This window comes from Heloderma suspectum, chromosome 3, assembly GCF_057233095.1.
Source record: "Heloderma suspectum isolate Gila_16-S chromosome 3, 16-S_ref, whole genome shotgun sequence".
Classification (NCBI taxonomy): domain Eukaryota; kingdom Metazoa; phylum Chordata; class Lepidosauria; order Squamata; family Helodermatidae; genus Heloderma; species Heloderma suspectum.
Window position 1 is genome coordinate 129,483,563 of NC_139460.1, and position 12,651 is coordinate 129,496,213.

Sequence of the window (12,651 nt, forward strand, 5' to 3'; positions counted from 1 at the left end):
AGGGCATCTCCTGCACTCATTGCCCTTTGTTCCATTTTTAAATAGATCACCGATAACAAGCTATCAAATTACCCCACTGTGATCCGCTTGAGTTTCCTCCGTGAAAAGAGGAAAAACAGCAAGAGAAGATCACTGAAAGATACGGAAGAGTCAGATATGGGGAGAAGGAGGGGGAAAGGGGAAGGGGGAAAGGAAGCACATGAAAAAGGGAGTCGTTGTGATACTACATTTAAAACAGAAGCAGGAAGCCCAATTTTAAATGCAGGGTTTTAGGCTGGTGTAGAGATGCCCTAAAGAAGAACGATCCTGCTAAAAAAAAAAAAACATGTGAAGCTGGCCTCAGAAGTAAATCCCACTGTTTTCAGTGGAACTTACTCCTAAATATGTGTGCATCAGATTGCAGTCTGTGCAACTTGTGTAAGTTTAATGAGTGTTTCAAATGTTGGCTATTTTTATATTTCCAAGAAGCTGGAAATCATTAACCAACTTTGCCCTTCTCCCATTTCTTAAATGTAGACATTTCAAGCATTAACAGAAACCTTGCATCATGTAAAAAGCTAACTCTGTTTTCATTGGCTTCTTGTGAGTTGCCTTCTCCACCTCCTTCACTTCCTCCTCTTATTTCCACATTCCAAAGAGAAAGTTAAGCTCTTCACACCACACCTGTGTCTAAGGGTGCTTCCAGATGGAGAGGTCCCAGCACTAACCATTAGAAGGCATTGTGCAGCTGCTCTGTCTTTTCTTGCCTAACGGATTTTCCACGGTAAGAAAAAAGACAGGGCGACATCTGGACTCCCATAGAATTCCATGAATGAGGCAAGAAGCCTTGTCTGGAATCATTATAAAAGATTAGCATACTCCATCGTTCAGTTGTGCCCCCAGGAGGCAATATCTAAGAAACTGGGTCTTCCTCATAATTCCGCAGTTCAGAGACCAATACCTTGAAGAGAGAGGACAACTGCAATTTCTTCACAGATTCACTCGGGAGAAAAGTGGACAAGGAATACAAGAACACACCCCACACTTCAGTTTGCACTGTGAGTATCTAGCTACAGTGGAGAAGGGGGACCAGAGCTCACTGGTAGAATAACTGCTTTGCAGGCCGAAGGCCCCATCATCAGTCCCTGGCAAGCAGAATAGCAGATGATGAGAAGGACCTCTGTCTGAGACCCTGGAGAGCTGCTGACTGTCAGAGGGCAGAAAATACTGAGCTAGATGGACCAATCATCTGACCTGGTATAAGGCAGTTTCATATGTTTATGCTATTTCTACTGATGCCTCTGAGGCTTGTGAAAAACAAGCTGTGAGGAGCTATATCAACACTTACATTCCAGTCTGATTGATTGGAAAACAACATAATGAGGCACTATTCTATAAGACCTCATTCAGAAATAAATGGATTTCACTCTGGCTCCAAATATATTTCAAAGTGTTGTTGATCTAAAACTGTGTATGATATTGAAGTGCCTTGGGAATCAATTGGGCGCCTAACACAGCACTTATCAATGTACTGTACTGTTTATCTAGTAATAGATCCAGGATATTCAACATGCCTGTGGCAAGGTATGTGATCAAGCAGTCCCAGTATTTCAGCTGAAATTTCTCGCATAAAAAATTGACAGGATAAATATATTGAAGTTAATAAAACAATTAATTTATTTCACTTCAGGCACAACTGCTTGCAATTGCGCAAATGATTGTGCAAGTAGCTGTGCAACCAGTTATATTAACCAGTTACGCAAGCCCTTGCACCACCAGTTGTGCAAGTGCTTGCACAATGGAAACATTTGGAGGAACTGAACTTGCCCTATTTGGTTTGTGGAATGACACCACTGGACACTGCCCTAAGTCTCCAGTGCCAGTGGGAAAATGTTTGCCTCTTCCTGCCCCCGTGGATGCTCCCTGAGTGCCACATGGGTGTCTGCACTGTGGTCAGGTGGACAAGGGGAGTGTAGGTGGGCTGATTCTGGGGGGGCAAGAGTGGCTGCTGATTGGACAGCAGATGCCCTTCAAACATTATGCGCTAGACGTTAGGGTGGCTACTTACGCATAGCCAAAAAACAGAAGACAGAAGAGGATAAAGATTGGCATAAGATTTACTAATGTGATAATATGTATGTATAGATGCAAATTTAGAAATAGTTACTATAAATTAAATATAAATGCAACATAACTCACTCAAGTAGGGAAAACCAACCAGGTGATTTGTGTGCCTGCTCGGTCTGCTGTCCAGATGCTGTTGCTGGGAAACTTCAAGGCCCCAGCTCTCCCTCTTTATGGTTCTTAATCTTTAAATGGACTTGGATTGGACAAACCTTCAAATTAAGAATGCCTTCAAAATGGAAGAGAATCCTCAGGCAGCCCTTCAAATAGAGAACTTCCCCCTGTAAAATAGGACACATGGACACTGTATAGAAGAGCCACCCCTCTGGGATAAATTAGTTATGGGGGATTTGATGTAGGGGTTGACATTTATGGCTCGGACCACAATTCTGGATAGCAGTGCCAGCTCCAAGGTTTTGAGGGCCCTTGGGCAAGATCCCCTCAATGGGCCTACTCCCTCAGTGAGACTACCTTTGAGACTCACTTCCATTGTCACCAGCTATTATTTGCCCCATCCTCTTTCACATCATTGCTACCACTTACTTGCTAGACAGGCAGAGAGCCAATAAGCAAAGGGGCAGTAGCATCTACTGCTGCTCCTTCTCACCACCCCATTGTCTAGGCCAGAGTGAGAGGCAGGTAAATAATCAGGTTGCAATGATGAAGAGGAGGAACAACTCCCGGGAGCTCTTGTCAGTGGGCCCTGCTTGGGTGTGGGCCCTCAGTAGGTGCCCAGTCATGCCTACCCTTGACACCAGCCCTGCTTGTTAGTGCTTAACTTGTTTGGTCTTAGGCAGTTTATTTGTCCCTCAGTCTCCCTAGTTTGCCTCTGTAAATCTGATGTTGCATTGCAGCAGCAAATGTAGGAGCAATGGAGTCATTTGGCAGCGCCAATCCTACTACGGAGGTTGCGGCTTTGGGCAAGTCATGTGTGTCCCCATCTAGTACAGCTCTCTGTTTCCAACAGTAGCCAAACAAATGCCCCAAGCAAAGTGCAAGGGCAGCAGCATGCCCCTGCAGTTTGCCCCAGCATCTGATATTCAGAAGTATACTGCCTCTGAACAGGCAGTTCCACTTCACTATGGTTGATAGATGAGGCTTTGATGGGCAGTGCTTTGGAGGGGTGGAGCTGAGGGGAAGTGTGGTAGGAGTGGCTTAGCAGAGTGAGAGAACCTGTATCATCCACACTTCCTGGAGGTGCCAGCTATCACTGTACTGTCTTCATTGACTCTTTCCTGACCCATATCTCAACTATAACTTCATATTCTTCTTTAAAGGAGAACAGAACAATTGCTAAAGCATTTGCTCTCCATGCCTTTGGAAAATATGGAAGAACTTAAGGTGGACTTGGACGTGAGACGAACTGAAGTAGGTGAGGTGGAAGGGATTCCTCTGACAAGGATGATCTGTGACACATGGGATAAAATCTGGGCTTTCCAAGCCAAGCCTGATGACCTACTCATAGCAACCTATGCAAAGGCAGGTAAGTAGACCCAAGATTTATACTGGTTCCCACTAGAACTTGTCAAGATTGATTGCACCTACCAGGAAATTGTCCTGCTGCAGACCTTCTAAAAAGAGTGGGAGCAGAGCTTACATTTTCAGGGGGTTTATGCAGGAGAATATCCTGATGGATTGTTCCCATTTTATTTCAATACTTGGTTAATGTATTTGTGCCTGGTGGCTTTACAAAACAGGACCCATTCTTTATATTTCCCCAACCATGAGCTATCTTTGAAGCCAATCTCACGATGCTATTGTGTGTGTTTGTGTGTTTTTTGTTTGTGTGTTTTTATTCTTTTGTAAACTACTCCAGGATTTGTTTCAATCTAGTGTCCAGAGGTATATAAACATTGCTAATAAATACATATTTAATGCATACGTTGTCCAGAAAGTGCCTGCTTTGACCAGATGGTAGCATTATTCATAGGGCTACACCATGTGACTGCTAGGCCAGTGAGAGCCCATAATATTGTTGGACCATCTCAGAGTTAAAATGGGGATAGGCGACATATTGCAGGAGGAAATGGTTGTGCTTCCGTTCCCCCTTTGTGCATCTCAATAGGCAACATGGCACCTTCCTTGCCGCCCACCAAAATGCCCTACTCCTCCTGATTTATTGGTTTTTTAATAAACACATTTTCTTATTGGCAGCTGGGATTGCTTCAAAGCGAATGAGGGTCTCCAGCCACTGCCATCTTTCCATGAATGCCTCTGGGCCACATGTGGGTCTCAGGGACATTCTTGGGAAATGAAGGTGGTAGGTGGCTACAGGCCAGTGCTTTTCTCTGCAGTACACCCAGCCATCAAGAAAAAGAAGCGGGGGGAGAAAAGGGGACCGCTGTCATTGCTACCTGGTAAGCTGTGGGGAGGAGTGGCTACATGGAGCCGTGGGAGGGCTAGGAAAGGCAAGCGTATGCCAGCAGGGGGGTCAGAGAAACCAGTAAACAGTGTGGGGGGGATGCTGGGGGAACTAGCTGGGAGCAGCCTAGGGGGTTGGGGAGGGTGTATGCTTGTATGTCTGAATGGATCGGGGGCAGATGCATCCATTGTGTGTGAAAAAGAAAAGGTTAGGGTTGATCCATGGAGGGGGGATTTTGGAGGAAGGCTGAAAGAGAGCGGGTGTGGGGGTTTTGTGTGCTTACAGTAAGCAGGAGAAGTGAGGGATGTGTGAGTGTGCGCACGCATGCATGATGGGTACATGAGGTGCTTGTCTGAATAGATGGATGCTTGTGGTGAATGAATGAGAGAACGAATGTGTTCATGGGTGATAATCTGGGGTGAGAGAGAAGTAATGGGGTGGATGGGTCGGCTGGCAGAGATGGGGAGAAAGAATTTGCCTTCTGTGAAATAGGTTTCTGTTGGCGCAGAAACTGTGGATTCAAAGGAGTTATTTAGTGTGTTGGGCCTCAGGCAACCTCTGCCTTGTACTCAGTCATTTGGACAGATTACTACCTTTGTGACTAGCCACACCTCCTATGGTAGCCATTTTGTGGTGGTGTCCAGGACAGCTTCTCAAATTCCCAAATGTGCCAATGAGCTCCAAAAGGTTGGCGACACCGAGATTAAAAAGAAAAGTATTAATGGGCAAAACTAGTCTGGGTTGATCAGAAATGTGTAAAAATTACACACTGAGGATCTGTAAGCTGATGCATGATCTAGAACTACCCACGCAATCCTTGCAAACACACATTTGAAAACTCACAAGAGAAAAGGCTTTTGAGGTGAATTTTGAGGGGTGAACTATGGTTAGGGAAAGGGTTTGGGTTCCCCTTTTCCCCTCCTACTTGTCATTTCTTAACTACCACCTCTCAGATAAGCTTTTCAAACTAAAAGTGGGGGAGGCAATGAGCATCTATTTCACACATGTGCGTGATGTAGTTTGTCCCTCATTCATAGGAACATAGGAAGCTGCCATATACTGAGTTGGACCAGCAGTCCACCAAGCCCAGTATTGTCGACACTGACTGGCAGCTGCTCTCCAGGGTTTCAGGCAGAATTCTTTCCTAGCCCTACCTGGAGATGCTGGGGGATTGAACCTGGGACATTCTGTATGCAAAGCATGTGCTCTGCCACTGAACTATGGTCCTTCCCGTCCGTACATGCACAACAACAGCATAAGGAAATAGCCAGTAGTGTGATACTAGCACCCACGACAAGCAGTAGTTCAATGACATAGGTCACAGCTGCCTCGTGGTGGGTCATAGTGTGGGTCAACACACCTCACAGTTTGAGTAACATGGTCATAAGGTTTTTTTGTATTATCTGCAGGGGGGTGTATTCCCTTATTTTCTTCATAGATTTCTAAGTTAACAAGGATCTACATCTTTATTCTGCACTCTCAACTGAAAAATAAAAAACTGGTTGTTTTTTATATTATCAGGTACCACGTGGACACAGGAGATTGTAGACATGATCTACTACGATGGCGACATTGAGAAGTGTAAACGTGCTTCCACTTACCATCGACATCCTTTTATCGAATGGGTTGTGCACAAGACTTTACCCACTGGTAAGCACCAGTGCCCATGTGCCAGCAGGAGTGACGCTTTGTGTAACAGGGATTTAACACTTCACAAAGCAAGCCCCAAAAGAGCAGAAATGCTCATTTCTGAAATGGGGCAGGGAAGCAAAGATCCCAGAAGGGAGCTCTGCTGACCTGTCCATATCTGGAAAGGAGCATTTCTGCTCATTTCAGGGCTTGCTTTATGAAGCGCTAAATCCCCGTTGCGCAACACAGCCCCATCAATGCAACACAATTAGCAGGAGCACAGCAGCCCTGTTGGATACTACTCCGATATGTTAAAAGTAAATATAATAAAATGAGCACCTGCAATCGTATATATGGCTAGCCAGCCAGCCCTGATTGTAAAATTTTATTTTGTTTTAAATAAGAAGAAAAAATGCTGTGGTCAACAGCATGGGCCTCAAGGGACCACAGCATGTCCATACCAGCACGGGTGCAGACACGAGGTGTGTTTGTCACCATGCTGGATGATGTGTGGTCATTGGGGGGCAGGGGCTGGGCTGGGCTGCGAGGCCAGGACTTCTCTCCAACACCATTGCAGTTAGGAAATTAAATCAATGCTTATTTTCTCTCATATACTCCATTGGTCCTAGCTGCTAAAAGCAGAAAATAATTCTATCTGTTCCTCCCCAAACCCCAGGTTTTCGTTTTTCACTTTGAAGATTTTGTTCAAAGAACAAAATGACATATAAATATGCTAATGGAATAAAAGTATAAATAAATAAATGTATAAAATAGAAAACAGATGAATAAGTTGTCCTAAGAAGATAAAGAAGTCAGTCGCAAATTAATAAGTAGCTGGAATGACTTTGGATGTTCCAGACAAAGTCCTATGACAAAAATATGATTCAGCATTTATAATTGCTCAAAGGGTACCAAAAGGAGATAAATATTTGCATTTTCACTGTAGGATAAGTTCTAGCAACACATTGGCATTGTTTACATGTGTCTTGGAATGTCTGTTTCATAGCCCTACGAAATGGTAATCACAGGAGTTAAAAGGAGACTGTTGAATAAAAATGGATTGTTTCACAGGCCTGGATCTAGCTGAAGCAATGCCCTCACCAAGAACGCTGAAAACTCATCTTCCTGTACAATTGGTGCCTCCATCATTTTGGGAGCAAAACTGTAAGGTAACGTGTTGGGGTATGTTGGGTTCTCCGCTCAATAAGGAATTAGGCTGGAGGTCGAGGTCGAGTTAAACACGCTTTATTTCATGCATGAGATTGTTCAGCATTAAGATGAAGAACAACTGCTTAACAACAAAGAAGAATTCTTATACTTTCCTTAGTCAGGACAGCAAATCAAATTTTGGTTCATATTTCAACATACATTTGTCGCAAGCAGAAAATCGTTAGTTAGTCTTGCAGAATCAGCAATTTAGGATATTTCTATAGCTCAATATAAAATAGGAAACATCTGGAGCTCTCATCCAGACTTACTCAAACCATCTCAGCAACTTACAACATTCCTTCAGCTGAAACATTATATGACCTTATTACATATGACCCCTCCTACCTCAGACTTACGGGGTGTCTGTGTAAAGGTCACTAGGGATTTGGCTCCACAGGTAGAAGCTTGAATCTATTTAATTTGAAGTAGAACTGATACCAGACAGGACATTGGCAGATTTCTAGAATATAATTGTTTAGACTCCTCTGATCTTCCAGTATACTGCCAGCCCAAAAGCACAACTTTCAAGCAGGCACAAAGTTTGTAAACAGAAAATGTTTAGGGCTGTAAGAGAAAACATGAGACAGATACAACTAAAACCATCTCTACTTCATGCTGCAAACAAGAAATAATTGGTATTCTTTCATTTCTGCAGATCATCTATGTAGCAAGAAATGCTAAAGACTGTCTAGTGTCTTATTACCACTTTCACAGAATGAATCTAATGATGCCTGAGCCAGGAACATGGGAGGATTTTTTTGAGAAATACTTATCAGGAAAAGGTGAATGGAATGTCTTGTGCCATGTTTTATAAGTTTTTTTAAAAAAAACAGCCGGTGATGTATCTGTTTATTTTAAATAAAATAACCAATCTTTGCATTACAAAATGAGAAGTAGAAAACTCTATTCCAAACATTGCACAGGCAGATAGTTCCTTTCTAGTTAGATGGGAGCAAATCGAAGCTAAAATCAGACAAGATAAAGCTGTTTCTCATCAGTACAACTGCTGATCTAGGAAAAGAAGTTCAGTCTTTATTGGATGAGGTAGCACTATCCTTGAAGACTGGTTTGCAATCTGGGACAGCCCCCAGATATAGCCTTAAGCCTGGATGCTTAGGTGACGGCCATGACCAGAAGTGCTTTTGTCCAACCTGGGTTGGTGCATCAGCTACATCTTTCCTGAAAAATGTAGATCTGGCATGTTGACACATGCCATAGTTACACATCACATCTGGACTACTGCAATGTGCTCAGCATGGGCCTATCTTTGAACAGTGTCCAGAAATGAACTAATCCAAGATATGTTGGCCAGTTTATTGACAGGAACTGGGAACCAGGAGCAAGTGTCTCCATTGTTGAATCAGCTCCAATAGCTTCTGATTTGTTTCTGGGTCCAGTTTAAATGCTGGTTATGACTTTTAAAGCCCTATACAGTTTGGGACTGAGATACCCCAAGAACCACCTTCTCCAACCACCTAACAGCTCAGTAAGATCATCAACAGAGGCTCTGTGGTGTGTTGCACCAACATTTGATGTGGGTTTGGTTCAGGCCAGGGAAAGGGCTTTTTCTTTGGCTGCACTGAGGCTCTGGAACTCTCTGGTTAGGGAGACACACCTTGCTCCTCCTCCGATGGCCTTCGTCACAGTGTGATGGCTTCTTTACATGGCAGCCATGTGGTTTGAGCTGAGGGAGTGCCTTCCTCCTTCCCTGGCATGTGTTAAAAGGGTAGGGGGGTGGCTTCTTTTGTAGCTTAACTTCTGCTGTACTGCTTTCTCGCAGCCCCCAGGAAACCTCTGACTTACTAGACATAAAATGTAAGACTGTGTTGTAAGTCTGCAACCCTTGGCACACTTATGTGGGAGTAAGCTGCATTGAACTCAGTGGGACTTACTTCTGAGCAGACATAAGATCACCCTGTAAGTCTGCAACCGTCAACACACTTACTTGGGAGTAAGCCCCACTGAACTTAATAGGGTGCTCTGAAACAACAGAGGATGTTGCTTCTGAGCTTGGTGGGGTGGGGGATCAGATGTGTCTCCCTTCATTGCAGGGAGGCATTTTACCCTCTTCTCCCTCCAACTGAGAAAATGCAGAGGCAGGCGATTCTTGCCCTCGCTCCTGTCAAATCTCATCCTGACCGCGCCTCCAACAGCTGAAAACAAACACCCACAGCAGGCAGACACAGTGGTTTCTTCCGCTATTGGGGAATTTCACAGGGGGATCATGGCGCTCCTGTTCCGTGGGCTGGAAAAAATACCACATTTTTTGCATCTGGGGAAAACCCAAGAGAAGCTGGAGGAAATGGCGGGAGACACGCAGGAGGGTAATCGCATCATCTAAAGAGCCCACAAACTTCCGAGAGAGAGCCATCTCAATAGCTGGATAAAAGCTCTGTGTGATGAACCCCTTAGAGAGGCAAGGAGAGAAGGCCCTGTAACTGTTTGTAAGAAATCATCTTAATAAAGCACACTGTTTATATGAGGTAGGGAGTGGCTTCTTTGATTACCTAAACAGTGTCACATGAAACAGACAGGAGGTAGCTTATCCTTCATTCCAGAAGGGATGTGTCTCCTGTCCCCTTTTATTGCACCCTTGATGTTGAGGCAATTTTTCTTTTGGGAAAAGTGCCAAGTTGAGCATATTACATGTTCCTAGCCCTGGTGGAATTTGTCAGTTACTCCAGCATTAGTAACTGATTCATAGCAGTAATCCAGTTTAATCCTCTGAATTGGTGTGTGTATTCCTGTTCATAAAAAGCTGTCCTGGGAACAGACAAACCAATTTTACATTTTTAAAACTTTTTCCTTTCTTACAGTCATAGCCATGGAACTGTTTGGTCCTGGTGAACTTTATTCTGTCATGGACAAATGTACATATATTTTGTCAATCTGGTTCTTGGCAACAAATGTTTGGTCAGCAGCATGAACCTCCTCCTGATGCTGTTTTATTTTTATGCGTTAGTGCTCTGGGGCTCCTGGTATGATCATGTAAAAGGATGGTGGGAGGCAAAAGATAATCACCGTATTCTCTACCTCTTCTATGAAGATTTAAAAGAGGTGAGTGTGTATTTGCTTTTTTAGGCAGCAGACCACAAACTAGTTACAGCTAGACAACTGGGAATTACACTAAAAGTGAGTATCCCATTGAACTCAATGGGACTAAACCAGTTTGGAGCATCTCTACACCAGCCTAAAATCCTGCATTTAAAACAGGGCTTTCTGCTTCTATTTTAAATGCAGGATCACAATGACTCCCTTTTTCACGTGCTTCCTTTTTCCCCACCCCTTCCCCCCTCCTTCTCCCCATATCTGAGTCTTCCATTATCTTTTGTTGATCTTGCTCCCTTTCTTGCCGCTTTTCCTCTTTTCATGGCGGAAACTGAAGCAGAACACAACGGGATAATTTGATAGCTCATTATTTGCGATCTAATTAAAAACGGAACAAAGGGCATTTCGTGCGGGAGACGCCTTGGATGATCATGGCATCATCTAAAGACCCCGCAAACTTCCGTGAAGGAGCAATCTCAATTGCAGGATAAAAGCTCCGTGTGAAGGAGCCCCCAAAATATAATTTTAACTGGTTGATGGAATGGCCTGCAAATCATGTGCTTAGTGCTTTGCTGTTTCTAGGTGATCCTTCCCAGAAAGGTTTTGTTAATTCCAACTTGATCATTACCTTACCAATCTTCCTCACAACAGGATAGGGATGTAAGGATGGCCCTGATGCATCAAAGTCCATTTAGTCCAGCATTCTGTTACCAACAATGACCAGCAAGATTATCTGAGTGTTCATAATCAGACAATGAAAGAATAATTCAGAAGTATACTGCCACTGAACGTGGAGGCTCCATGTAGCTTCCATGGATAATAGCCAACAATAAACCTGTCCTCTATTTTTTTCATCCTTTTAATTGCCATTTTAAGTGAGGGCTCAGCACCATAGCTTGTGGCTGTGAATTCCATACATTATGCACTGTCCGAAGAAGGACTTCCCTTTGTCTATCCTGAGCCTTCTAGTGCTAATCAGCTTCAGTGAGTGATCCTGAGTTATAATATTATGAGAGAAGGAAAAAACATTTTCTCTCTCCACATTGCAGAAGTAAAAACATTTCACAGTCTAGGTCATTTTTTACTTCTTTCAGTACGTTCCTTTTTCTGTTCTGAGTTCTGGTAGCTGTTTGATTTAATTTTTCTCCCCACAGAATCCAAGGCGTGAAATTCTGAAGGTGCTGCAGTTCCTGGAGAAAGACCTGGAAGAGAAGGTTATAGATAAAATCATCCAATACACACAATTTGAGGTCATGAAAGATAATCCCATGGCAAACTACACCTCTTTTCCTACAAAGATAATGGACCATTCGATCTCCCCATTCATGAGAAAAGGTGCTATAGTATTTTGTTGTCATTGTTTTTCAGTATTGGATCCCACCCCCCACCCTCCCAGCTAATGACAGCTTGTTTTCAATAGCATTATCAATTTTATTTCTAGTATCTTTCAAGCTAGTGGCATAGGAAACATAGATTTAAAATTCTTAAATGAAACTGAAGAGCTCTTTCAGTTGATACTCTGATTTTGATTTACCTTGCTCTAGGAGCTGTTGGGGACTGGAAGAACCATTTTACTGTGGCACAAAATGAGAAATTTGATTCAGAATATAAGCAGAAGATGGCAGGAACTTCTCTAACTTTTCGCACAGAACTCTGAAGAACAAATGCTTCTATATTGTCGTATAAATACTTTCCATTATTAAGACTGGGATTGCCAGGCCCATTTTTAAGGTGCCCATGGCTATTATAACCTTTAAGATGCTACAAGACTCTTTGATGTTTTTGCTGCTACAGAATAACATAGCAATCTCTCTGGAAATGAAAACAACAGGATCCCTCCTCTCACTGGCATGTTTAAGTGTCTGTCCCACTCTGCCTACCCAACCTTGCTGGCCCCTAAATTACAGGAAACAAACTGTTGCATCCTGTGCATAACCACAGGGTTTTCTTTATTTCCTTCATCATCCTAGGTACACCTGCTTTTTAAAAATACACATCTGACAAGAAATTGATGTGATTGCACTTTCTTCTTTTAGATCTGAGACATTTGGGAAAATGTTATGCAATCATTCCCATGGAATACTAATGTAGTGCATTTATACTGCTACAAGTTCCTTGAAAATAATAAATCAATTACATCAACTGCCTTTTTACCACCAAAAAAAAAAGTCAGACCCCATGATCTTGAGACCTCCTTTAAAAAAAAATCAATTTACTTGAGTAGTAGTGATTCTTTTCTTTGCAACTCCTGACAGTAAGGGAAGAAACGTTATTACTCATTGTCCTGTCGATTTTTTTAG

The 12,651-nt window shown here is 43.1% G+C and overlaps 1 protein-coding gene across 4 annotated transcripts; it reads left to right on the plus strand.

The window, feature by feature from the left end:
- Positions 1–628: 628 nt before the first annotated feature.
- On the plus strand, positions 629–12,570 carry SULT1C4 (sulfotransferase family 1C member 4). Of its 4 annotated transcripts, XM_084844498.1 has the most exons (10): positions 629–763; positions 926–1,037; positions 3,381–3,586; positions 5,987–6,115; positions 7,166–7,263; positions 7,959–8,085; positions 10,120–10,173; positions 10,266–10,360; positions 11,506–11,686; positions 11,896–12,509. In XM_084844498.1, exons 3-10 carry the CDS (start codon positions 3,415–3,417, stop codon positions 12,006–12,008), a joined length of 969 nt encoding a protein of 322 aa, XP_084700624.1. In that variant the 5' UTR covers positions 629–763; positions 926–1,037; positions 3,381–3,414; the 3' UTR covers positions 12,009–12,509. The 4 variants fall into 4 exon arrangements, with proteins under 4 accessions (XP_084700624.1, XP_084700626.1, XP_084700622.1 ...); XM_084844500.1 differs by lacking the exon at positions 10,120–10,173 and having other exon boundaries at positions 11,896–12,570; XM_084844496.1 differs by having other exon boundaries at positions 629–1,037.
- Positions 12,571–12,651: the final 81 nt, after the last annotated feature.

Bases quoted from the DNA above. Each gene is read 5' to 3' on its own strand.
- SULT1C4 (XM_084844496.1), top strand. From the start codon at position 3,415: ATGCCTTTGGAAAATATGGAAGAACTTAAGGTGGACTTGGACGTGAGA. The intron at 8,086-10,119 runs GTGAATGGAATG...CCTTTCTTACAG, and splicing joins GAAATACTTATCAGGAAAAG to TCATAGCCATGGAACTGTTT. The intron at 10,174-10,265 runs GTACATATATTT...TTTATGCGTTAG, and splicing joins TTATTCTGTCATGGACAAAT to TGCTCTGGGGCTCCTGGTAT.